At 40.6% G+C, this 26756-nt stretch overlaps 3 protein-coding genes across 4 annotated transcripts; 2 read left to right on the top strand and 1 right to left on the bottom strand.

Annotated features, from left to right (window-relative positions):
• The first annotated feature begins 2331 nt into the window (after window positions 1-2331).
• LOC101774245 (COP1-interacting protein 7) lies at window positions 2332-8956 on the top strand. Its single transcript, XM_004956030.4, has 10 exons — window positions 2332-2818; window positions 3210-3389; window positions 3471-3591; window positions 3672-3711; window positions 4268-4320; window positions 4397-4452; window positions 4784-4936; window positions 5616-5824; window positions 6316-7799; window positions 8306-8956. The coding sequence occupies exons 1-10, from the start codon at window positions 2760-2762 to the stop codon at window positions 8600-8602; spliced, it is 2652 nt and encodes an 883-aa protein (XP_004956087.1). The 5' UTR covers window positions 2332-2759; the 3' UTR covers window positions 8603-8956.
• A 2557-nt stretch (window positions 8957-11513) lies between these two features.
• Window positions 11514-21063, top strand: LOC101773845 (non-lysosomal glucosylceramidase). 2 transcript variants are annotated; one of them, XM_004956029.4, is made up of 18 exons: window positions 11514-12514; window positions 13070-13180; window positions 13320-13376; window positions 13477-13553; window positions 13642-13741; window positions 14520-14590; window positions 15512-15612; window positions 15852-15955; window positions 16287-16340; window positions 16436-16491; window positions 16579-16617; window positions 16830-16971; window positions 17154-17338; window positions 17731-17798; window positions 18084-18156; window positions 18359-18420; window positions 19028-20174; window positions 20583-21063. In XM_004956029.4, exons 1-18 carry the CDS (start codon window positions 12434-12436, stop codon window positions 20836-20838), a joined length of 2784 nt encoding a protein of 927 aa, XP_004956086.1. In that variant the 5' UTR covers window positions 11514-12433; the 3' UTR covers window positions 20839-21063. The 2 variants fall into 2 exon arrangements, with proteins under 2 accessions (XP_004956086.1, XP_012699545.1); XM_012844091.2 differs by lacking the exon at window positions 11514-12514 and having other exon boundaries at window positions 13125-13180; window positions 13454-13553; window positions 20583-20942.
• A 1405-nt stretch (window positions 21064-22468) lies between these two features.
• On the bottom strand, window positions 22469-25170 carry LOC111256327. The gene is made up of 2 exons (XM_022824144.1): window positions 23750-25170; window positions 22469-22725 (listed from the first exon to the last, which is right to left on the bottom strand). The coding sequence occupies exons 1-2, from the start codon at window positions 24238-24240 to the stop codon at window positions 22704-22706; spliced, it is 513 nt and encodes a 170-aa protein (XP_022679879.1). The 5' UTR covers window positions 24241-25170; the 3' UTR covers window positions 22469-22703.
• Window positions 25171-26756: the final 1586 nt, after the last annotated feature.

Below are 26756 nucleotides of genomic sequence, written 5' to 3'. Positions count from 1 at the left end.
TTATGTGCTCCTTTTTCACGCAGGACCTTGTACTACTCCTTATTTGCTAATCACACTGTCCTAGCTCTTCGAGTTGCAGTGATCACCCAGAAGCTAGCCACAAGGCGGAACTAATGATTGGGGGTCTTTAGATCGATCGATCTCAGATCGACGCACCCGGCCGGGCCGATCCCGTTCTCATCTGCGTGGAACTGGAGCGGCCACATGGACGTGCAAGAGGGTGCCAGGGTGGATGGCCGTGCAACAAGTCAACAACCACATGTTACCGTGGGTTTAAATTACTCGTGCAATGAAATCGCAAGCGGGCCATTCAGTCCACGATCTCCCTTTTGACATTTTACTACTTCTATTACTACTGCTAAGTGGAGAAAAAAAATCATGAGCTTGTCAACCATGCATCCACCTCGGTTTTAAGGAATTTGAGCCAACACCAACATAAATTTCTGCCGGCAATATAATGTAGAGGGAAAATACGATGCATGCTACAGTTAATTTCAGTTACTCGTGCAAAGAAATTTGCAACTTTTGACATTTAAATATTTGTTACCATGCCCCCACCTCAATTTTAAGGAATTTGGCATGCACAATAATGATTAAGGAACATAAGTTTATTTTGCTAATGTAATGTAAAGGGGAAATTCTTATATAGGAGTATGTGCTAAATACTTGCAATTCTGAAAAGGTGACTGGTCGGCCTCGATATGATAGCTGTCACGGACAAGAGACATTTGATTTGCAACAATTTCAATGTTTGATCTGCAACCATTTTAATAAGCACACCTAAGGAAGGAAGGAAGTGTTATTATCGTACTTAGGAATGCTGTTAGCGCGTACTAGAATGGGCCACTCGTCATTTTCTGATTGGACAGGAATTACGACCACGACTGTAGCATAATTTCACCAGTTATCTGAATCTTATATATTGGGTGACAGGTATTTTTACGCCTGGTACATACTATAATTAATCCATTTAATGGACAGTACCTGCCGCCTATATTACAAATCAAATGCAGCATCGCATACCATCTAAACTGCAACTTGGCACCTCCTTGTACTGCTTAAAAATTTTAATATAGATTGTTGCAGCATCTGGCTGGCATACGTGGCAATGGCAACTTGGCAAGAACAGCACAAAACCACGTGGGACAGCTCGGACCAACCCCCCTGCCACGGTGGAAAGTGGCGACTTGAGGCCGGGCGGACTTGATGCAACTGTCGGTACCATTAAAAAAATGACGAGGCACACCAAATCATCTTGAAAAGAACGAAAGGTACCTTTGGCTTGTTCTTAATGCATGCTGAATAATATCCTACTACTGCAGTAGTGTCTCACTCGGGAAACCAGGACTGTATTTTTTTTTTAATCTGTGTTGGATATCTCAACAGAAAAGGAGAGGTCCAACTGGCTACTAAACGAATGCCTATTTCACAACCTTTTCTGTTTTGTCGGCAGCTGATATACCATCGTAGTAATAACCGATAAACTGTCCTGTCAATTAGTCTTTTTTTTGTGAGCACCCGGTGTTTTCCTAATCCTATGATAAATTATAGTCAGTACCTGGCAATCACAAATTTGCATGTACTATATACACACACACACACTATAAAAAACAAATAACTACAATCTACAATTGAAATGACATTGATCTTCTTAAAATTTTTCGTATATCGGGAGTGACCATTTATCACCTTTGTGATAAATCTTGCATTTCTTTCGACTTAGTAACCTTATGGATCATTGCAGGATCCCAATCTTACTGCTTGCTTTTCAACCTCTGCGTCAAGATGAAGGAAAAAATGCGTCTAAAATTTTCAGGGTATCGCAAAAGGGAATGGTTGCAAATAACATAAATAAGGAATCATCCCCCATTTTTTTAATCAATGAGTAGCAAAATAAGAATTTGAAGATCAAACATCACAACAACAACGGTTTGGCACTCCCGGCAAAGTACCTACCGTGACAGGGTTGCGATGCTAGGACAAAGGAAAAAAGAAGTTAGAAAGCTTTGGTGCTTGCTGGCTAGTGTAAATTTTCCCAGGAAAAGAGGCCATCTTTGTCAGGTCCCTTTCATGTCAAGCTCTTCTCCGGCTGGCAGATCGCAACGGTGGTTGGAATGGCGCCTTCGCAAACATGCCGGCTGAGTGCAGTCTCCCTTCCAAGCATCAGCAAAGCCCCACGTTATCTATTTTTTTTGGCAAAGCACCCAGCTTTGCATGGGATTAGTGCTAATCCTAGCAACAATACAACAAAAGCGGAGGGCTAAAAGTCAAAAGAGCCATGGTTTTCCAGCCATTTTGTTTTCTGCCCATAAGTAAATGCCACTACTGGCAACAGCACCACCTCCACTCCCTTCTCTCTCATTCACGCTCACACAGAGCAGCAGCCGCAGCAGCGCACACTGTTCTTGTGCCGAGGAATTATTTATTGCCACCGCATCGAATTCTTAGTACTGGGAAATTGATTACTCATTCCCCTCTGCTCCCTCCCATCCACCCCATGTTCTTGAATTTCTCAGGATATTTCCCCCCGCTCCGCGCCAGGGCAGCATTTGGTCGAGATTTATAGCCTCTCCCCCCGCTTTTGCCGCTCCCTTCTGCTTGTCCTCTTTTCCCCCACTGGGGAGGTTAGCATCCGGCACAAGCAAAGCGCCGGTTCTTGTTGCAGTTTCTGTGTGCTCCCTTTTTGGCTTCAAGATCTGATACAAAGAGGAGAGGCAGAGCCGGGAGAGGGGAGGTTCTTGTGGGGAATTGCGTCAGCGATGAGGCCCGACGCGCGGCTGGATTCGGTGGTCTTCCAGCTCACCCCCACCCGGACCAGGTGAGAGCATCCTAGATCTGCGCGTGAAGCGGCTTTGATTCGGTGGATCGTGCGTTCCTTCGTTGGGTTTTCGTTTCTGGAATGGTGGCAAGAACTGATTTTTACGATTATTTTGCGGTTGGAAAGTTTTGGTCTTTGTGACGGTTCATGCGCCGTGCATTTTACAGTTTGGTATACTCGGAAGCTTGCCATTTGAAGAACAGTTCTGTGTAGTTGCACTGTCCTAAGATGGTTTTGTCCATGTCAGGACTGAAGAGAGTTGTGTGCGATTTGACCGAGCAAATGATTTCATCTTTGTTACTGTTTTGTTGGGATTGCTGGTCTCCCGATAACTGCTCAATTTCTACTGTTTTGTCCAATCTGACGGAAGTTGTCCTGGTACTGTTTTCAGGTTCGATTTGGTTCTGATAGCAAATGGCCGGAAGGAGAAGTTTGCATCCGGTTTGCTGAAACCGTTCCTGGCTCACCTGAAGGCCGCACAGGATCAGATTGCCAAGGGAGGGTACTCGATCACGCTCGAACCAAGCTCAGGGTTCGATGCGCCATGGTTTACTAGAGGCACTGTGGAGAGGTTGGCGTCTAGATTTCTACAGCAGTACATTTACTTCTGGCATTACCTGTTGGGTCATTCTTATGTCAACTTTGTTTGCAGATTTGTGCGTTTCGTGAGTACTCCGGAGGTCCTTGAGCGAGTCACAACACTAGAGTCTGAGATCCTGCAGCTTGAGGATGCCATTGCTATCCAGAGCAATGACAACCTTGGATTGAGATCTGTAAGTGGAGGATTGTAGCTTATGGGTTGTTGCTTGTGTTTTCCCACAATGATGACATATTCTTGCTTTGCCATTGAAAGGTCGAAGACCACGGAAGAAAGTTGACTGAAAGCAATGAAGGTAGTATGACATAGCACCAACCTTGATTGCTTTTTGTGAGCATGTTGTATAGATAGTGCATGCCATTTCATTGGGCCACCAAAAAGAAAAGCAAGCTGCATTCCTCTCTGATTATTTTAGAATCTAGTCATTATGGAGTTTGATGCAACATCACATCAAGGACCATATTAAGTTGGTACTTAATTATTCAACTCCCAAAATGTTAGGGATGAAGGATGAGCCAATTTGTGTCATCTGATTGAAGGGCAGCCTTAACTATCTTCCCCTAATATGCCATTGGATGTGAGGATGACATGTGGGACCTGGGCCTACATGTCAAGCTCACATCAGTGGCATATTGTGCAACCATATAATTATTCAGTGGGGTATTGTAGAATCTCCTGTTACCAGGATCATACTCTCAACCCGAGAATTCTGGATGGTATTATGTTCCACATTTAGGGGAAGACTGGAATGGATTGAGCGTTTCATCTTTTTATTTGCCTTGCCTGTTGCACCCTGTCATATCTATTTGTTTATTGCTACAACATGCCTGACGCTGTTTGTCCACTTATAGGTGGTCGGGCAAATTATGATCCTGATGCAGCCACGGCAATTGTTGTCTACAAGGTATGATCCATATTTTGTTATTGTAAATGTGGTGGTCCAACTCTACATTCTGATTGAGATGTTTGGTTGATCACAGCCTGGGTCGACGCCACCAGTTCAGAATGAAACAACAGCGCAGGAGGAAAATTCAAAGTACTTACACATCTTGATTTTTCTAATAGAATGTTCTCTAGTACTCTTCACATTTTTTGGCTAATAGAGCTGTAAAAACTTGACCACCAAGGAGGAATTAGGTGGCCTTGTAAATAAGAAGAAATAGGCTCAGTTCCGTAAATAGAGCTGTACAAAGTCATACTTTACAAAATCAATAATGAACTAAGGATATCTAATAATGTAGAAAGGTACGAGAACATTATTATTCATTCGGAGTTCTATTATTGTGATCTCTATTAGAAGCAGCATATGTATTGTAAGTATTTTGCAGAAAGCTGTTAAAAAATACATTTTTTATCGTGCATTGCAGAATTCAACTGCTCAGAGTGCTTGAAACCCGCAAAACTGTCTTACGAAAAGAGCAGGCTATGGCTTTCGCTCGTGCTGTGGCGGCTGGGTTTGACATTGACAACTTGGGTTGCCTGATTGCATTTGCAGAGCGCTTTGGTGCTTCACGTCTGATGTAAGTATAGCATTACCATTAATTACTTGGTGTTTTTCCCTCGAATATGCAGGAGAGCTACGTAAGCACGTATCACATCTTAAAGAAGAAAAATGTGGTACAGAACCAGTTCAAGCCATTACTAAATTACATATGACGTGCCATGTGCTAAATATAAACACGACCAGCACAACTCAGCTAACACAAGGCAAGCAGCCTAAGACCGGACGCTCCTGGTGCACACCACAAAGAAGCCTCCCCTAATACCTCTCTAAGAATAATACTAACGCAAGGCAACTCCGCATCTGAAAAACACCCATTGCTGTGCTTCCAAATTTCCCAAGCAACAAAGAATAATGAGACTACTCAAGTGTTTTTGTATGCTGGACTGAGCTAGTTATCTTAATATCTTTCGTGCTTTTAGCTTGACCTTGGGGCTCCTACCCATGTCGCTTGTATCATCTGCTTCTTTTATTCTAGCATGTCAGGATAGTGTGGATACCTCAGATGTTTTATAAGGTTTATTCTGATGAGAAACATGAGCTGTGGAAAACTGTACTATTCCATGCTCCGGTCTTAATACTTCTCTTGAACTTGTTCATCAATTTGTACAACGACACAAGTTTAGTCATTTCATCGAACTATAACATCTTATCAGACATCTTGCATGCTAACTGCCTCAATTTGGCTGATTGAACAGGAAGGCATGTTCCCATTTTGTTGAACTGTGGAAGCAGAAGCATGAAACTGGACAATGGATTGAAGTTGAACCTGAAGCAATGTCTACACGCTCTGAATTTCCTCCATTTAATGCATCTGGCATTGTGTTCATGGGTGACAACATGAAGCAAAATATGGAATCAGGGTCTGTTGATGGAGAGGCAAATGGCGAGGATGCAGCTAAATCTGGTATATGTTGTTGCATTTCCCAAAAGAAAGCACGTCACTTCGATTTTGAACCTTGGATGGAAGTACTCCCTCCAAAAGAATATCATTTCATATAAGCTAAGCATGTTACTTATAAGCATTTACTGAAAGTACTACTGAAGGAAAGTAATATTCTTTTATGTTTCAAGCCTTCTGGTCATGAGAAGGGGGGAAATGAATAATTTTAAATATTAGCATTTCATATATTAGTGCCTCTTTTAGGTGGATGTGCTATCCTATTTTTCTTGTTCAAGAATGAAATGGATTGTAATTTCTCTTCAGTCGGCAATGCCTATCCAGCTTGTTCTTAACCGAAAGTTCTTTCATGCACTCAGAAAAGTTCATTTAAATAGTAATTAGACTTAAATATTGTGCAATCATGTGTTTAGTTTATGTGCTGTCATTCTTTTAAGCGCCTTAAATTTCCCCTTTACTACTGAATTTTAAGAAATTATTTGCTTTCTACTTTGCAGATCAGAAGTCTGGCCAGCAGATGGGAACTCACGCAGCATATCCCCCATGGGCAATGCATCCTCCATCTGGGGGAGTTGTTTACCCACCATATGCTATGCAAGGCATGCCGTTCTATCCTGGGGTGAATCCATACTACCATCCATATCCTCCAGTGGATGATCCCAGGTACCACTACTCTGGAAGGAAATCTTCGAGGAAGCACTCCTCGGATAGCAAGGATCCAGAAACTCTTGATGTTGAAAGTGACCATAGCGGTTCAGAAAGAGGAAGTTCTCATGGTCGAAAGTCACATAGAAAGAGTAAGAGGTCAGGAAAGAAGAAGCCTAGTGTAGTTGTTATCAAGAATGTGAATGTAACATCTAAAAAGCATGGCTCATCAGAGAGTGAGTCGCAATCAAGTTCTGATGTGTCTGAGGACAGTGATGATTCGCACACGAAATCAAGAGAAAGGAAGCATAAAAGCTCAAGTTCAAAGAAAAAGGAGGGTAGGAAAACTACTTCTGATTCAGGAGATGAGTATAGCAAGGATGAAACATCAAATGGTCAAGATGCAGAGCAAGGTAACTGGAGTGCATTCCAAAACTTCTTGTTAAGAGCAGAAGAAAAAACAAGGTCCAGTGATGCAGACATGTTTGCTGGTGAAAAAGAACCCCCATCACGGAGGAAAAAGAATGTAAACACTGCTGATCCTATGCTTTTGGCTGAGAGAGATTCTGGCAATGTCCATGAACGTAACACAGTTGGTTTTGATTCAGCCAATGGGAGGACTAGAGCTATCCGGGTTATGTCCAATGATGAACTTGTTATGTCTGGCGAAGGGAGAGGCTATATTGATGGTGAAATGAAGGAGATAGAAGCTGGTGGTGGGAGGTACAGGAGAGGGACAGGTGATGACTTCATGATTAATGGTCAGGAAAGCCATATAGACAGAAGTAGCCTGTTGGATCCTCTTGCAGAGGCCCGTTACAAGAATCCTGATCATCAGGACAAGAATAGGAATGGTGTGGCAGATGAGTCCTTTATGATTCCTCTTAGGTCCAGCTCACAGGATAATTTTGGAGCAGAAAATAGAACTACCATTGACATAGACGTTGAGCTTCCTGCTAGCATTCATAAAACATCAGATGAAAAGGCTGGACATCAACTTTTCTATGAGCCGGATGAATTGGTGCCAGAGCGTGGATTTGAAGATGTTTCATTTGGATATGACCCAGCAATGGATTATGAAAGCCACATGCTGATGCAGACTACTGTGAAGGTGGAAGATGCAAAAGCAGATGATGTCTTGCCAGTTACTGAGGGTGATGTAAAAAAGGCAGAGAAAGAGAAGCTAAGGAATGCAAAGGATGGCTCGGATAAAAGAAGGAAAGATGCTCTATTGAGGAGGCTATCAGCTCCAAGGACTCCGCTGAATGATGCACAAAAACGTGCACAGAACCTGCGGGCATATAAAGCAGACCTCCAGAAACTGAAGAAAGAGCAGGTATCGCACATTTTATTCAATTTCCTCTTCTGCGCATTTGAAATGGCTGAAAGATATGCAACATTTGTGTATCGGGCAGCAGTATTTGGTTCAATTAGTTTAAAAACAATTCAGTGTAGCTTCTGAAATAATACCTGCTGGCAGTTCTTGTAAGGTAGATAGAATTTCACTTAGTTAAGCACTTAAACTCTGGAATAATTTCTCATATTTCAGAAATATTATGAATTTTACTTACAATGTAATCTACATCCAGGAAACAAAGAGGATATATATCTTCCTCCAGAACCATGCCATTGCCTTTACTTTTAAATTTGAAAAATCTGCCTACTTGATCATTTGTGTTTGTTGAAAATGCTTATGAAAACAGAGCATGCGGTTTCTTTCCGGGGCATATATATATTTGTATGTGAGTTTATCAGACGTTTGATTCTTATGCATAACCTAAATCTTATCGACAAGTTTTACCATCCGTGTTTTGAATTGCTAGTAACTTTTCATATTTGCAGGAAGAAGAGCAAATAAAGCGACTAGAGAGGCTTAAATTGGAGAGACAAAAGAGGATTGCCACAAGAGGTAATGGGAAGGGTCCAGGGAGTGATAGCCCTAAAGCGAACGGTATCAATGGACTGAGTAAATCGGTTCCATCCATAACTGGGTTGAAGAAAGAGAAAAGTGGAACAACTGAATCACTCAGTGATCGGCTGAAGAGGCTTTCTGAACCCAAAAGCATTGGTGGGGTGGAGCATTCCTCGAATCCGAGGTCAAATGGTGCAGATCATTCACGGAGAAGAAGCATGGCATGAGACATGAGTCGACTTGAGATGGAGAACTTAAATGTTAATCTATCATGGAATTCGGTAGCCCAGCAACCTCACTAGAACTGTGAACGACATCTCAGAAAGCTTCTTCCTTCTTGTACAGGAAAAAGGAAAAAGGCGGGCATCGGAGCATTACCTGCTTCTGAGATTGTGATGGAAATCAAGTTATCTTGCTATGGCGGCATTGTGCTTTCAATTTTAACATAATTATTTCATTCTTTAATTGAGGGTGGCTTGTAATAGCTGTAAACCTTGGTTTTTTTGGCGATACCGTGCTATATTGTGGGTGTATTTATGGAATGGATTGATCGGTGCTCAAGCCTCAAGCTATGCGTGGTATTTACAGTGTAAATCTAACCACTTGGGCCGCAGTATGCGTGGTATTTACAGTGTAAATCTAACCACTTGGGCCGCGTTTGATGGAGTACAGTTGAGATGACCGAGCATCCTTGAATTTTTCAAGGCCTAAGAGCAACTCCTCCAAGAGTATTTCAAAAAATTCTTCCCCAAAATTATGTATCGGGGGTTCTTATAAAAAAAATTTCCTCTAAAAATATATCAATCCACAGCAGATTGCTAATAAATAGTTTCCAATATTTTAAAACAGACCACGTCATCATATTGAGCGCATCGGAAGGGACGCGCGAGCGTGCGAGAATCAGGATTGGGGGAGGGATGCCAACGCTAAAATATACGCGGTGATAGGCTGGTTTTTAGCGTTGCTAAAAAATTAGGGAAGGTTTGGGTGGACAGTTGGAGTTCGTTTTTTCTCTTTTTTTCCCTAAGAAAAGTATTGGGGTAAGATTAGCAGTCTCTTGGAGTTGCTCTAATGGCTAGATCAGCAAAGCAACTGGGATTCAAATCCTGGTAACTGCTGTTTTTCTTCAATAAAGGCGCATAATATTTGCTCCGTATGTTTTTGTTAAAAAAAAACTTTGCAGTTGAGAAAGGGCAACTATCAAATTGGTATTCCTGTGGCCCATCAATATATTTTGATTTTGCCTTAATTTTTGACCTGAGGCGTCAGTAGAAGGATACTGGGCCTGCTTTTGTCAAACTTAATGGGCCAAACTTGCTTGTAGTGTTCACAAGTAACTCAAGAGCTAGAAAGAACATGCCAGCATAAGTTAAAATGTCAACATATCTCGTCAAGAAAAAAAGAATTCAATATATTACTTGAATTACTTTTAGAACCACCTCAAACCTCCATAAAATATTACTCCCTCCATCTCAAATTACTGTTCGTTTTGAGTTTTCTAGGTGCATAGCATTTGCTACATATCTAGACATATCGTATATCTAGAAGTCAAAATGAATAGTAATTTGAAACGGAGGGAGTAGATGGTACAAAGGGTTTTTATCATGTTCTCAAAGGATGCACCATGACTGGACATCATCGGCCGGACCTGTCCGCTGCAACTTATCAATCAATGTTAGCACCTACATTCTTTAATTAATTTATTACCACATCGACATTGATGGACCCTTTGGGCTGAGTGATCTTTTATTATATTCTTTATGTTTTTTTACATATCATATTAGGTTTATTTTAAGTCAAATTTGTTCAACTTTAATCAAATTTATAGGTAAATATAGCAACATCTACAATATCAAATTTGTTTCATTGATTTCATCATGGAATGTACTTTGATAGTACATATATTTGTTAGTATAATTATTATTATATTTATAAATTTGATTAAAGTTGGACAAGTTTGACTTAGGGCAAATATAATATGATATGTAAAAGAACCAGAGGAAGCAGTAGGTAGACGAAGAAAGATAAGCAGTTGTGGACAACTAAGATAATTAGCTTTAACATGTGGATGTGAGCAAGCAAAGTGGAGATAGACACTAAAATCCTAAACCTTGAGGACTCTAAAATGATCGCATAATCACAATCTAATACTAGTCCACACAAAAAGGCTCGAAAAACCTTTAGCACAAATTAGGGGTTCCAGAGATCTCTCCTAAATTTAGGAAGATGTCGTAAGAACAAATGCGTGGCAACTGGCAAGGCACTCGTAAAGGCATGTGAGTTTATTAAATGATCAAAAGTTGTTTCTTTTATAGCACATAGGTAATATTTATACTATGAACAACTCTTCTAGCTGCGTATGAACCGAAACCGCATTGCCAGATGGAAGGCTAACAAGCTCAAGCATTCATAAAGTCTCCTTGAGTTCTCAATTTATGTGCAGTGTCAACTAAAATGGCCTTACTTCTTATGGGAAACTACAAATGATGCTTCATTTGTTGTGTTGGAAAGTATACTTGAGGAACTTTCTAACCATGTGTTTTATGCACCTCGAAACGTAACAGGTTCACACATACTTCCACGAGAAGTTAGTACTCGCTAAAACCACCTGTGCTTAATTTGGGAAATATTCTTAGTGTTCTCTATGTAATCCTCTTTATTCTTCGTGTAATAGTATATTGGAATAGCCTCATGCGAAATCTAGAAATTATATACCTCCGTATTAAAATATTTGTTGCTGTTGATTTTTGATCATGACGTTTGACCATTTATCTTATTTAAAAAATTACATAAGGATCATTTTTATTTTGTTTGTGGCTTACTTTACCATCATAGGTATTTTAAATATGACTTATCTTTTCTTACATTTGCAATAAATTTTTGAATATAACGAATGATCAAACATTGGAGGAAAAAGTCAACAACGATAAATATTTTAAATATTTTGATACGGAGGGAGTAGTACAGGTACAGGGAATGCTCTTTTTTTCTTTTTTTTTTGCGAGGAAGGTAATGTTCTTTCGTTACAATATAACGAAGCAATATCCCCTCGGCACTCAAGAACATATGTCTTCCTTGCTCGCCGTGCAAGCACATTTGCCGTCCGCCGCCAGCGTATCTCAACGGACACGCCAAAGCACACGCGACGTGCCGACGAGGCGACTAGAGAACCCGTGGCCCAAAACCAAAAGCCAAAAGCTTCCTCCAACAATCTCGCACGAGGAGCCGTCGTCATTCGTCAACACTCGCCACGTTGCCGCCGGCCGGCGACGGAAGCTGGTAGGGTAGACCCGGCGGCGGAAAGGGTCAAAGGGGAAAGAAAGATTTCGCTATTTGCAGAGTAGAGAGAGAGAGGAGAGGGGAGGACACCTGCGCTGCTGATCTGGCGCCCGCGCGGCCGTAGTCCACTCGCTAGATAACAGTTCTAGCCGTCCCGTCCCGGCGACCCGGCAAGGGAACTGCAGCGACATCGACGGCGACCGCCGGATTGTTAATCATCCGAGACGGGGCGTCTTCTCCTTCTTCCTCGTTTGTTTTACTGAAAAGAAATAAAGATAAAGGTTAAAGATTTCTCGTAGCTTCCCCCCTCGAACACGCCGGCGATTCTCGTGGCTTTCGCCGGTCCAGCTCGAGGTTCTTCCCCATTAATCCCGTCGAGCCGGAGCCCATCGTCTGTGGCTGCTGCTCTTCATTCTCCATCGTCTATGGCTGCTGCTGTTCATTCTTTCTTGCTGGTTTTGCCGGCCCTTTTCATTTATTGGTAAATTCGTTACGACTTCGTTCCACTACAGTCGTTCCCCCTCCTAGTTTCAATCTGTTCGGAATATCGGTTAGTTCCAGTCCAAATTAGGGGTGGAATCGTGCTCTCCTGGGGTCAAAATTTTTCGCTACTTTCCTCGTGTTGTTCGTTCATCCGACACCAGCTTTTATTTTACTTTCGAAAAAAGAACAATTTTTCTCCCAATTTTTTAGTAATTCCCAAATTTTTCTTCGAGTTGGATTTTGGCTGTTTGCTTTACTGGGGACCTTAAACTTGGGGCTTGGGCTGGTCCGGCGGAATGCCGAGCGGAAACTTGCTCTCCCGGAGGAAGCGCTCGTGGCGTGCCAATGAGTTCGTGAGCAGGAGCACCCTGCAACTGGTAAGACCCTTCTCCCTCCTCTTCTTCCTTTAATTAATCCTGAAACCGTTCTTGGCTGGAGATATTGCTTCACCTATCCAGGGAAAGTGGCCAAAATGTAACACCTGCCTTGTTACTAAATTTGATTGACATAGATGATTTGATGGGTAATGTTGATTCTAGTGAGCTAGTCTATTATCTGATACCTTATTCTGTTATCTTGCTGCTTATGGAGATAGTGTTTTCAGGGCCACCTTTTATGGCCTTTTCTAGAAAGTATTTCCAAAATTGTGTTCGATCCATATGCTTGTTTTACTGATTTCTGCAGATCAAAAGGCTGCATTTTGCTCCAGTGTTTGTAGCTGTATTAAGAATTTCGTTGGCTTTACTGAACATAAAAACTGCAAATTGCTATCATCTGTATTTCACCAAAGCATCACAAGCTTGTCAAGAACTTTTCCCATTTGATTTGGTTAAGCTGTAGGTAAAAAGTTGTGAGTAGTCCAGGGTATGGTATGGAATTCTGTTGTGACTAGTTCCCCCCCTTATTAATCATTTTTTTTTGGCAACACTCAGCTTGACTTCGATGATGGTTCACCACCAGAGCATGCATGGAGAAGGAAACTAAGTAGTCATGCTAATAGATTGAAAGAGTTCAATGTTACATTCAGAGAAGCAATTAGAATGGTATGGAAAAAAAAATGCAGCTTTCAGATTTCCTTGTTCATGGAAGTTGTACCTGCCTTCTCTGTATCATCTGCTGAAGTCTTGATGTGAAACATGAAGAATCAGCATTATAAAGTAACTGTTTTTCCCTGACTATTAGATGAAACTTGGTCTCCGACTTTGGTCATATATTCGGGAAGAAGCTTCTCACGGGAGGGTGATATACTGTCACATTTCATACATCCAAATGTACCTTGAGTTAATTGTTCTTCTGTTCTGATGGTTCACTTTTAGCTTGACAACTTACAAATTGGCAGAAAGCACCAATCGACCCCTTCACTAGAGAGAGCAACAAACCCTCAGCATCACAAGGAGTACCTCTTGGTGGGATGGGGTGTGTGATTACTAGTTTTACAACCAGCCTTTCTGTCTTTCTGTTTTCACAAACATTTACTGTGTACATCCAATCCTTTCCTTTGCAGGACTGGCAGCATTTCAAGAGGCTTTAGGGGAGAATTCAAGCATTGGCAGATAACTCCTGGTTATTGTGAAATGTCACCTGTGATGGCCAATCAATTTTCGGTAACTCCGAGACCTTATCACTCTTATGCTTTTGTCACTCTTCTGCTGTATCTTAAGATCCTGCTAACTAGAGGTTCATGATAGAAGCTTAATATGAAACCAGATATGCAAGTTTCAAAAAGTTTTCAGAAAAATATTAGCTGTAGTGTAGGGCAGGTTAAACTCAGCATGTTTCCTCATTATAGGAAAAAGATCTGGTGAGATCTTTGTCATGAAGAATGTGTCTTTTTCAGATTATTTGAAGTGTTCGACCTAGAAACATTTCATTAGGTAAAGAAAATGGATTCATCCACATCAGACAGTTACTTTGCTAATTTTCTGAAGTCTTCAGATTTGTTTTTCACCACAACATCCCTCATTTTTTCTCGAGAAAAAAAATAGGATTTTGTTAACTGAGGTTTTCTAAATGATTTTGTTTTCCGGCAATTGTTCCTTCAGTTCTTTCCAGTCAGATAGTTGATTTGAAACCTTCATTATTTCCTCAAACAATTGATCAATTCTGCCAAATCTCTTGTTGTAATGCTCACTTGGTAGATAGGAATATCACATCTAGATAAAGTAAACTACACTAATGGATTAATGATTATGAGCACATTGAAAAGTGAGACCACATGTCAGTTTACTATCTGGAGTATTGACTAAGTTTCCTGATGTATTATCCGCATGCCTAAGTTTCTGCATGTATATTTAATCAAGCAGTGCAGGTTTTTGCTGTGAAGTCTAAATTTTGACTGACAAGCTCATCATGTTTATTCACTATGTTATTTGATTGTTGCAGATCTTTGTCGCTCGGGGAGGAAACAAGAAATATGCTTCAGTTTTGGCCCCTGGTCAACTTGATGGTTTGAAGTACTATTTTCTTCTTTATTCTTTTCTCATTGGTACCAGATTCTTTCATTCTGTGATTATGCAAGTAATATACGTACTAACAACTAATTATATTTGTAATCTTTATTATCATTTCTATTTGAAGTGGGATATGCCATTTTTCTAATGTGGCACCATTACATTTTATTTTTCTCAGACAAAATGCTTTGATATTTCCTATGTACAAAAAAAAATCATATTACCAAGCATGTTGAGCACGCTCTTATCATAATCTCTACACCATGCATCCATGTCGTCGCCTCTTCCACTGCACGTGGCAATGCCTTGCCAGTATGTCATACATGGCCTATTTTGCTGTGCTCATATGTGCTACTTATGGCCAAATTGGGTCAAATCGAGATGGGAAAATGTGACAGTGACCAAGCCTGATTGCATGAGTCTTCTGTAGCTTTGTTTGGTTGCGTTGACTAGTAGATTAAGTGGACAAATAGGGGATGGCATGACATCATGGTAAAGATTTATGTGAGATGAAGATAAAAGGGCTGCTAGGAGAAGTATAAGACTAGAATTTGTTATAAATTGATATGTTTAATGCGGGCGGGGGATTTTTGTTAGAGGCTTTTAGGGAGTTGGTTGAGATAAGTAGGGTCTGGTGATGAAAGATATGGTCTGTCCAGGAATTTGGGAGAAGAGTATTCTTCCGCTTTAGTGGTGGTATGGCCCACATGTTGGCACATGATATTTCTGTGTGTATGACCAGATGGGTTTATGAATCATGTGTATTAAGGGTGTAAAGATATTGCTCTAGTTTTGTTACTTTCTATATTCAGTTAAATTATTCTTGCCTAAACTTGATCCAGCTTCTTCTTTTTATTCTTATTTCTAGTACCAACTCAACTTGAAAATTCATTCACTGCTCATTTTTTCTCGTTCTCCCTTTAGGAAATCTAGTGATGATGGTATATCATCCTGGGATTGGAAATTAAAGGGTGATCGTTCAACATACCATGCTCTGTTTCCTCGAGCATGGACTGTTTATGATGGTAATGTATTACTTGTTATTTCTGAGTAATTATTTCTTTTCCTATTAGCTTGATCTCTAATCTCCATCACAGCATCAATGCTCACTCTCTCTTTTGCCGCTGCTCATTTTTTTTTGCCCATTCCCATTAGGTTTCTTAGGTTTATACCATTTGACTGTAAAGAAGTAGACACAGAAAATGGAAAACAATTTAGAAAACTATTGACTGCAAATAAGGTTTTCTTTTCTTTTGGTTTAAAGGCGAACCAGATCCGGAGCTGAAAGTATCTTGCCGTCAAATATCACCATTTATTCCACACAACTATCAAGAGAGCAGCCTTCCTACCTCTGTTTTTGTATACACTGTAAGTCTTCGTTTCCTTTTTGGAGTAAAGTTTATGGAAAACCAACATTGGATTTATGTTTTCATATAGCTGTGGATCTAAACTCTTTACTGTTAACATTCAAAAGCTCCACTGCATTCTAACCTTTTTATGTTCTTGGCGTCAGTGAGTATTCGGAACACTTTTTAACCACTGTGGCATACTGGCATTACAGTAAACTAATTAAGAGACTAATTACAATATTAGTTGAAGTTATTTACTGTATGTTTGACATGCGTGTTATTAATATTTTTTACAGTATGTTAGCTTTTGTGTTATTCATATTCTTACTTTTGTTTCTGATATTCTGCAGCTAGTGAATACCGGAAAGGAAAGGGCAAAAGTTAGCCTATTGATGACCTGGGCGGTATTAGCTACTACTTTCCATCTGGTGTTTGCACCAACTTTGGATTTTTATGATATGTTAGATCTAATCACGGTGTATTCTTGATGTTGTACTAGAATTCTATAGGAGGACTTTCACATCATACTGGCGGTCATGTAAATGAGCCATTCATGTTAGTAATCATCACCAGAAGTCCAATATGTTCTCAATTGCTTGTGCTCAATGTAGTGAAATGATTTGTATTCTGTTTGACACGCAGAGGAGAAAATGGAGTTTCTGGCGTTCTTCTACATCACAAGCAAGTCATCAACTGATCACTCCTTTTGCTATTGTTGTTTTCCTATGGCATTTCTAATTATTCCATTTTTACTAGGAGCTTGTAGCAGATCTAAAATCACCCATATTCTTTGCCTAAAGAAGGAAGAAATTATGGCTCTATATGTGATGTTCTCTGCATAAATTTTCTAATGTGATATCTTTATTGTTTATTCACAATTAATAACATTGCAGGACAGCCAATAATAATCCTCCTGTAACATTTGCAATTGCGGCATGTGAAAACCAAAATGTAAACGTCACAGTGTTGCCTGTTTTTGGGCTTTCTGGAGAAAGTTCTGTTACTGCCAGGGAAATGTGGGGCACAATGGTCCAGGTGATTTTTACTTTTTTTTTCCTTCCACTCTTTTTTCCTGCCTGTAACTCCCTTTTTCCTGAGATTATTGTATTCTAGTGCATCAAAGGCAAATCTTGTGTAACTACTTTCTTTTTTGAAATAACCAAATGATTGTAATTTCAATGATTGAGGCTGTATATCATTTGTTTCATTGTGTAAAGGATGGTTCCTTTGACCGAGATAATTTCAATGCTGGTGCCAGCATGCCTTCTTCACTGGGTGATACAGTTTGTGCAGCAGTTTCTGCTTCCACCTGGGTTGAACCACATGGAAGATGTACAGTCGTATTTGCGTTGGCTTGGTCTTCTCCTAAGGTTAAATTTAAAAAGGGAAGTACATACTACAGGTAAATTCTTTATTCCTAACTTGGTGACAATCATAACAGAACCAAATTGGGATTGACACAACTCAGATCAGTTGTTAAAAAAATACTTCTTGATTCCTTTAGTACAAACCATGAAGAAGTTGTTGGACAATGCATGTGGGAGTAGTCTGTGCACTCTGTTAGTCTTTTCCTTCATCTACATATAACCAATGTCTCATAACTTTATGCTGACATGTTTGACTGATGAAACCTATGTGTAATCAGATTATATTTTGAGAAAAGCTAATCATTGGTAATACTTGTCTTTGATTAAGCTCTCCTTAGTGATATGATTTTGTACTATTGATAGCAAAACTCCAGGATTCCTAGCTTCCTATTATGTTAATAAGATTTATTTCATGCTCTGTTGACAGGAGATATACAAAATTCTATGGAACTTCGCCAAGATCAGCTGTAAATTTGGTACAAGACGCTTTGATGAGTATGTTTCCTGTAAACATCCATTGCACAATGTATATCTTTCTTCTCAACTCGTGGCATATATTTAACATACAATAATAATACTTGTTAGCTTTCTTATCATATTTGAATATCCTGTTTTGATTCATTCATTATTTAATGTTTCCTTTCATTCATGATGTATTTCTTTCTCTAGTTACTTCTCTTAGAAAGAACCCGGGGGCTGTCTTACCCCCTGCAGGTTGAGTTTTTTTTTTCTAGTTACTTTTCTTACTCAAGAAGATTTGTTTATTAATGTGACTTTCAGAGTATAAATATTGGGAAGAGGCGATTGATAAGTGGCAGACCCCGATTCTCAGTGATGAGAGGCTTCCAGAATGGTACATGCTTAGCTGTGCATGAATTACACTGGTTTGACTGCTTCTGAGATAGTTTTACTTCCTGATTACTATCAATTACTTGTAATTCATGCTTGCACTTCATATTTTCTGTAGAGACCATACGATTTAATTTGATATTTTTAGATTTTGATCTGCATGATAAGTAAAGATGTCCAGACTTTATCATATTTAATTCTTTCAGGTACAAAATTACTCTCTTCAATGAGCTGTACTTCCTAGTTGCTGGAGGAACTGTTTGGATTGGTACTAATCTCTGCATGTGCTGTTACTTTTTTCCTTTTTTCCAGTTTTCTACTCTCAGTCGTATTTAGTCTGCAAGTAACACAAAGAGCTTGAATGATTTTAGATATATACATTACTGGAAATCAGCAATTAACTTAAATCTCTGAGTGATCTCTTTTGGGAAAAAGTATAAATTAAATATGCAATATGCACATTAAGTTTTCTTCTTCATTGATCCATGTTCACTATAAATTCTTTATGGAGTACTGCTTTGTCCATGATACTATGAAAGCATTGCTTGAAAAATTTGTTTTGTGCATGCTGTTGATATGTAGATTCTATTTTTAATGATCAAATTATTTTGGAATAAATAAAATAAATAAAAACATAATACTAGATTGATTCAAGAGCAGAATATCTCTAGCATACAAATCCCATTGTTCTGATCCTTTGGGCTGTCAATTTTTGGTCTGATTACCTTGTCTCATAGAAGGTGACAATACAAAAATGATATTTTAATTTTTACAACTACTAATCTGATCATTTTGCAATTTTTGGTATCTGTATGTTGTATTGTTTTTACTCTGAGATAGTGAAACTTTTTAGTTTTTATTTCCGAACATGACAGATAGTGAATCTTTGGTGGTTGATGCTGATAACAAGTCAAATTCAAGTCTCCTTGAGGACAGTGATTCATCACTTCGTGATAGCAGTTGCAATTCTACAGTTCCCCTAATCGGTTTTGACCCACATGAGATTGATGACAAAGAAAACGTTGGGAAGTTTTTGTACCTGGAAGGAATAGAGTACTTCATGTGGTGCACTTACGACGTACACTTCTATGCCTCTTTTGCTCTTTTGGATCTGTTTCCTAAGATTGAATTAAGCATTCAACGTGATTTTGCTAGAGCTGTTTTGCGGGAAGATAACAGTAGAGTCAGATTTCTTGCTGATGGTACCTGGGGGATTCGTAAAGTAATCGGAGCTGTTGCCCATGACCTTGGAGCACATGATCCTTGGCATGAATTGAATGCTTATAACATCCATGACACAAGTAGATGGAAAGATCTCAATCCCAAGTTCGTGCTTCAGATTTACAGAGATTTTTCTGCAACAGGTGATATGTCATTTGGCAAGGATGTCTGGCCTGCAGTTTGTACTGCTATGGAATATATGGAACAATTTGATCATGATGGTGATGGTATGATTGAAAATGATGGATTTCCTGATCAAACTTATGATGCTTGGACAGTTCAAGGAGTAAGTGCGTACTGTGGTTGCCTTTGGCTTGCTGCCCTGCAAGCTGCAGCCGCACTGGCCCGCAGCCTTGGACATGTTGACTATGCTGAGAGGTGCATGATAAGATTTGCAAAAGCTAAATCCGTATTTGAAGCCAGATTATGGAATGGTTCATACTTCAATTATGACAGTGGAACAAGTTACAGTAGCCGTTCCATCCAGGCAGACCAGCTGGCTGGACAATGGTATACTGCATCGTCAGGGTTGCCTCCTCTATTTGATGAGGATAGGATAAAATGCACGCTTCAGAAAATATTTGACTATAATGTGATGAGGGTGAAAGGAGGACGTATGGGAGCCGTGAATGGTATGCATCCGAACGGGAAGGTAGATGAAACCTGTATGCAGTCAAGGGAAATATGGACAGGAGTAACATATAGTTTAGCTGCAACGATGCTGCTTCATGGAATGGAGCATCAGGCCTTCACTACTGCAGAAGGCATTTATATTGCAGGATGGTCTGAAGAGGGCTATGGGTATGCTTCTTGTTTTGTTTCGCTATATAAAAGTTCCAGTCCTAGCATCATTTTCCCAGTACATGATATGCATAGTAATGTGAGTAGTTCTCATATACTAGTTCATTTGAGATGACAATGGTTAAGTAATAGTATGAGATAAAGTCATAAAAGGTTTAGATATTACTGTACATTTTCCTTCAGTATGCGAAGTTAATGCTGCTTACAGCTGAAAATCATAGCTGCGTTCTAGTTCCAGCTAAGACTGCTAAGATTATTTATTGTTACTGGCAATGGATGTAGTTCTTTTATGATCGCACTTTATTGGATTCAGCGCATTCATCAATTTGTTTTGTAACAAAAATGGAGTCACACTATTGGACCTATTTATGCTAATAATTAATAATCAATTTCCTTGAACAAATTCAGGTACTGGTTTCAAACTCCAGAAGCATGGACAGTGGATGGCCACTACAGGTCATTGATATACATGCGCCCCCTTGCAATCTGGGCAATGCAGTGTGCCTTGTCCCCGCCAAAGTCGATACTAGAGGCGCCGAAGGTTAACACAATGGACAGGGCTCACATGTCTCCAGGCACGCTCCAGTTTCTCCAGGATAGTGTCAGGAAGATTACGCCCAAGAACGGTTGTTTCGGAAACACCGTATTTAACTGGGATTGTTGATATGATTTATAACTTTTATTCTACTCGTCCAATGTATGTTTCTCGAGCACCTGATGTACAAAAGGTAGAGTTTGGGTGGTGTGTAATAATCTTCTATTCTTTGAGCTTGCAGTCTTATGGTCTACCTCTTGACAGTGAGCTGAACTTTGTACATGGCCGTACAGAAAATGTATACGAGTAAAGATTATTGTGCATATAGTATCTTAAACGGAGTACTTATTTTCACGAGCTTCTTCAGGTGGTCCTTGGTTTTATTTATCTATCGGTGCCGTTATCTCGAGAATGTATCTTGGAAAGTTCAATTACGATGTTTGGAACATCTGGAAGCTCAGTTGATATCTTTCTTTAAGAAAAAGAAATAGTCCTTATTCCAACCTTTGAACAAGGCATGCATTGAACCATCTCTACGGTCACAAGTCCTAGACCTTGGTTGACTCACAAAAACCATGAGCTCCTTGCCTTGGGTGCTCCATGAACCGGCTCAAGTACCCCACGGCGAACGCCTTGGGTGTTCTGAAATCTGAATTGTACCCATAACATTGCACATTGGATTCAGCACATCTAGCCAATAGGATCAATTCGAACTACTTAATGCTATCAATTGTTGTCCCAAACATTATTTTTATCCAAGTCAATACACTCCGGAAATTCTGCAGAATTGTTGCTCGAACTATTTATTTCTATCAAGCGTTATTTAAAAATTTTTCTCAGGATTTTCATTAAAAGTTTAGAGCAGGTTCGACCAATTGAAAATTGAATCGGTATTTTTTTTATTTTGCCCAAGATAGTTTAGCAAAGCCTGCTCTTCTTGTTTCTAAAAGCTATTGTGAAGCAAGTACGGGCTTGCTCGTATCTTTGTCTTTCTCATTCGCATGCTGCTTCCTCGACGTAGGCACAGGCAGAGACAAGTGACATCGGGAATGAGTTCCAGTGGTGCCTGGAGAATAAATATGATTATTTTTTCTCATTTCATTTGGAGCATATCTTTATCTCCATCAACTGCATGGTATGACTTGAATTTTACATATTCTGAAAAATGGTGCAGCAAATGACCATGGCGCTGCCAGAGTTGCCATGAGCTACAGCAATGAAACAGAGCAAGCATCTGGACTTCCGGAGGTAGAACTCATGCAGATTGCTTTGGTGGCATCATATTGTTCTGTCAAACACTTAGTTTACTGAAAATCTTTCACCAATTGGTGGCACTGCTTCTGCTACCGTGTGCCATCAGCAGAGAAAATGAATAAAAGCCTTGTTTGCAATGTTGTATTTCGTGCAACTATTCACTTCTGCCAGGTCATGAGCTACATGATAATACAGCTCTCACGTCCTTTTGAGCTCATATCCCATCTCGTGTCAGTCTATAGACCAATTTTGCATGTAGGGGCGTGACAACCTGGTAATCATTAGGTATGAAATATCACATAATCTGAATGAATACAAGTGTCCATTCCACGCGCACCTGTCTGTATTTTACAATTTGATTGATGGCATTAGATCCCTGTAAAAATAACACAATAGTCCCTCAAATTGACCTGTGCTTTTAGTGAGGAGTTTCATTGTGCAAAGGTAAACTACCACGAAATATGATTGTAGGATTTTTAACTCGCATGGCATTTAGAAGTCGTTTGCAAGGCATGGACACATCATCTAGCATTATCATATAGTTCAACGCATGAGCCTGGTAAAGGTGTTTTTCCTGGCTATTTATAGTACACAAGTGCAGCGAACACACAAAAGCTGAGCACTAAACTCAGAATTGAAGTAGCCCTTCAACAAAGTCAGCAGTAGAATCCAGCACAACGTCATCTACGAACTGGACAATGAAGATGCAACACACATGACGGCCGATATGGTGACAGGACTTATGGATGATTCTCTCTCTTCCTGCAATACAGTAGCAAGAACTTCATCAATACAAATAGGAAACAATAATTGTCAGCTACGACAACACATGCTGATGATTTCAATAATTTTTTCAGCAGAGATAATCTGTACAAATTGAAATTTAGGCTTCCTATAGTCTTAGATTCACCCATTGCTGAAGTTATTTTGACAGGATCCATGGTTATCAAGAATAATAAAAGATTCTCAGGTGTCTCGGACATCATACAGAAAAAATAACTTAAAGGATGTTTGGTTCCACGGACTAAAGTTTAGTCCCTGTCACATCGAATGTTTAGATACTAATTAGGAGGACTAAACATGAGCTAATTATAAAACTAATTGCACAGATGGAGGCTAATTCGCGAGATGAATCTATTAAGCCTAATTAATTCATGATTAGTACATATTTACTGTGCTAATCACATTGTCAAATTCATGAGCTAATTCATGATAGAGTATAACACAAAGGAAGGCATTATGGATATAATTAAGTTTAATTAATTTCCACAATTCCAGCCAGTTTGTTTAGAAGACCCAGGGTTTCTTCGATATGATGCTGATTCGCTGAGTGCCACCTACTTCTGAGGATCCATGTCGTTGGTAACTGCACAAAACCTTTCAATAATTTGACATGTAGAATCAAAATAGTGAAGGAAACAAAGCACAACGCTGGCACGCTATTATGTATTGGGCTCAAACCAAGTGATCAGTTCGTCACCTTTGTGTTATACTCTATCATTCTCTACTAGAGGCAGGGCTGGATTGACTGGTCCCAGAGCTCGATTTAATCATTGCCTAGTCACGATTAGCCATATAGTTGGTACCCCAGCGACTAGACTCAACATAATGATTTGAAAACATTGATCCATATTACTCCCAGCAACCAGCACATTCTGTTGATTCCTCAAAGGTTTCAAGAATAACATGGCAGAAACCTTGCCAGCAGGGAAAAAAAAGAGCAAAAGGCTGCATGAAAAAAAATTGTGCTCAAGTAAAAGTGGGAGGCAACGCTAGCTGAAATTACCTGAGATCCAGGAACTTGGGGAATTCAGATGGAATAAAGTGTGCAAAGAAACCTGGCTTTGCCTTGATCATGTCAGCATCAGCAGTATCATCCTTCCCTTTGATGTATGTAACGACTGAGCCCATCACTTGCTTGTTACTCAAGTCGATGGAAACTAATGAGACTCTGCCATCATCCCAGTCAAACAATACAAGGTGCGCAGCATTGGCCTTATCCATACTCAGCAATGGGAGCATCACAATGTCATGAGGGAGACTCTCGATGGTGTTTGCATGCCACAGTTGACCTGAAGTAGTGACAACAGCATCATCAATCCACTCCCACTGCGTGGTGCAATTTCCTGTCATCTTCAATGTCCGGGAGGTGAGGGTGAAACCAGTGTTGGGCATCATCGGGCCCAAACCTTTTCCATCATGACGGGCAACATCAACAAATACCAACCGACGGCCAGACACACAAGCCGTGGTACAGCCCCTTGCGTGCATGGGCATGATCTACTCGAACATAAGTATCCAGAGGAAAGTGGATGTAGGAGACCTTGGGGCTGTCTTCAAAGACGCTGTCGCAGAAAAGGATGCCTCTAGAGTAGTCAACAAAGCACAAGGCATTCTTGAAGGGAACTACACCATTCACCACCCAGTACAGAAAATCAGAGTATTCATCATCTTGGTACTGCATCGGAAGGATCTTGGTCTCCCATTTGGCATCATCACTGCAGGACAATGACGAGCGTAGCACGCATAGCTCAGCTTGCATATCTGATGTTATGCGAGACCTGGTTATGGCCAGATGCGCCACGGCAAACTCGTCTTCGCCATGGCACAACAGACCAACAGCCAGCGGCTGAAACGCGCGAGTAACTGGCATCTCAAAAAAAGCGTTATACTCGGTGCAGTGAGGCAGCCGTCTGAGCAGGGGTGTCCGCTGTGAGGAGGGATCAGCTATGTAGATGAAGTAATCATGCACTGCCTCCCCGAAAGGCTCGGATTCGTCGATGAGGTAGTCGAGCCTGAGGAGGACGAGGTTGCGGTTGGCCGCCACGCGAGGTGGCACCGGTCCTCCTGCTTGGGGCCTTCCGGCCACGAGAGGTAGAGGCGCGAGGGGGTGGGAGGCTCAGCGAGGATGAAGGAGACGTCGAATTGAGTGCCGGCGGGGGTGGTGCCGGAAGCAAAGGTCCTCTTGTCCTCGCGGAAGGACTTGGGGTCGTCCCTCCGGAAGACGAAGCGCTCCAGCATCACCCAGTTGGGTATAGCGGAGTCGTCGGCAGCGGCGGCGGCCATGGATCTAACGGATCGGTAGACGCCGCAGCGGCGGCGGCCGGATTGGGAATAGCTAGGGTTTGGGGTCTACCTCGATTTGGAGGCGAGGACGACGAGAGGAGTTGGCTATTGATTCGATCTATCCTCTTCAATGTCTTGTCCAGTTGTCCTGCGTCCGGGCTCGGGTGGGAAGGGGTGGAATTTTTTTATATATTTTTTCTTTTACAATTTTGCAGAAATAAATAGTCGATTCAAAAATTTGCAGAAATGAATCTCCACTTCATCGGCGTTAAGAAAAGCTATCGCGGGATCAAATAGCTCTCTATTTTTTTTAATCTCTCAGTTTCACTCATGGCTACAAGTGGTAATAGAATCTAACCCTATATTTATTCCTATATTTATTTAGCTCAAAATTATATAGTATTTTAACCCTATTTTTATTAAGCCCCGTCCTTAAATTTGTTAGTCTCCAGGACACGCCTCTACTCATGCATGTGCTCATCCGCTGCGACTTTCGTTTGCCACAGCCGGCGGAGGTGCAGGGAGGAGCAACGTTCTCCAAACCCTGGGAAGCAACGAGAAATAATTTAGTCGGTCAGCATATAGTTGAAACTTCGATGCCTCCGCTCAAAAAATCGATAGAGAGAGACTTCGATACCTTGTGAATATACAAAGGGATAACAATATGCATCCAAGAGGTAGCTCGTGCCAGTTTCCTATATAGTTTTAATTTGATTAATTTGTATAATATCTCTGTTTGTTAATTTATATATATGTTAGGACATCACCGTGATGGAGACGTACGAGCATTGATCTTCTTCAAGTTATAAGTCATCACCAACTTGATCTTCGCGTGCGGTTCGGATTCAGCCGACCACCATGTACGGAAACAGCGATATCTCCTTCATACGATATTGAAACGAGGCGTTCTATGATGCGTTGGAAAGAAGACGACGAAACCTTTCATTTGATTCTGATCCTAGCTCCAGAAGCATCGTGGATCATTCTATGTGACCATGACAAGATGTTGCGTCACCAGTTTTGGATCAAATTGACCTTGTATCGTGTCGGGCCTTAAGCCCATGTTGTGGGCACCCCTCTCCTGGTCGTCCCCAACCCTAGCTCGCCCCTTTTTTATATAAACTCAGTAGCCGTCATATGAGAGACTTAGGTTTTGTTTAGTTTTCCATTGAGAAATTGAGATTGATTCATTGTAACTATGGCGACAAGTTCTTTTACCGTGATCCAGGGGCCTATTCTTGATTTCCTCGATTGTGTCGATTAGTCTTTTCGAATTGAGAGATTGAACCTTTTACTCAGATCTATTTTATATACATCCGCAATTTCAGATTGTGTGTTTATACTTTCTTGCTTGTGTTCTTCGATTCGCTCGCAGGGTAAGTCTTCTTGGCGAGGTCAATCGAGTTGTGCTTGGTTGATAACCAATGGAGCAGCGTTGTAGTGGTTGTAGGGGTTCGAATCATGTCTGATTAGAAGGCCAGATCATCAACGTCGAGTTCTCCACCAATCAAATTATTCATACCTATCGGAAGATCGGGTCAACGCTACATCAAGAGGTATCAGGATTCCAGGTTACTCGTGAGGTATATTATCGTGTTCCCCTTAGATCCATCTCGTGTTCATTGCCTATAGTCCACAAAAAGCCCCAAAACACATACACTTTCCATTGTTCTATCACCTTTTTTAGCCTTTGCAATTTTGTTTTAGATTTGCTTTGTTGAGTTTGT

This window comes from Setaria italica, chromosome II, assembly GCF_000263155.2.
Source record: "Setaria italica strain Yugu1 chromosome II, Setaria_italica_v2.0, whole genome shotgun sequence".
Lineage (NCBI taxonomy): Eukaryota > Viridiplantae > Streptophyta > Magnoliopsida > Poales > Poaceae > Setaria > Setaria italica.
This window is presented reverse-complemented; position numbering and strand designations above follow the sequence as displayed.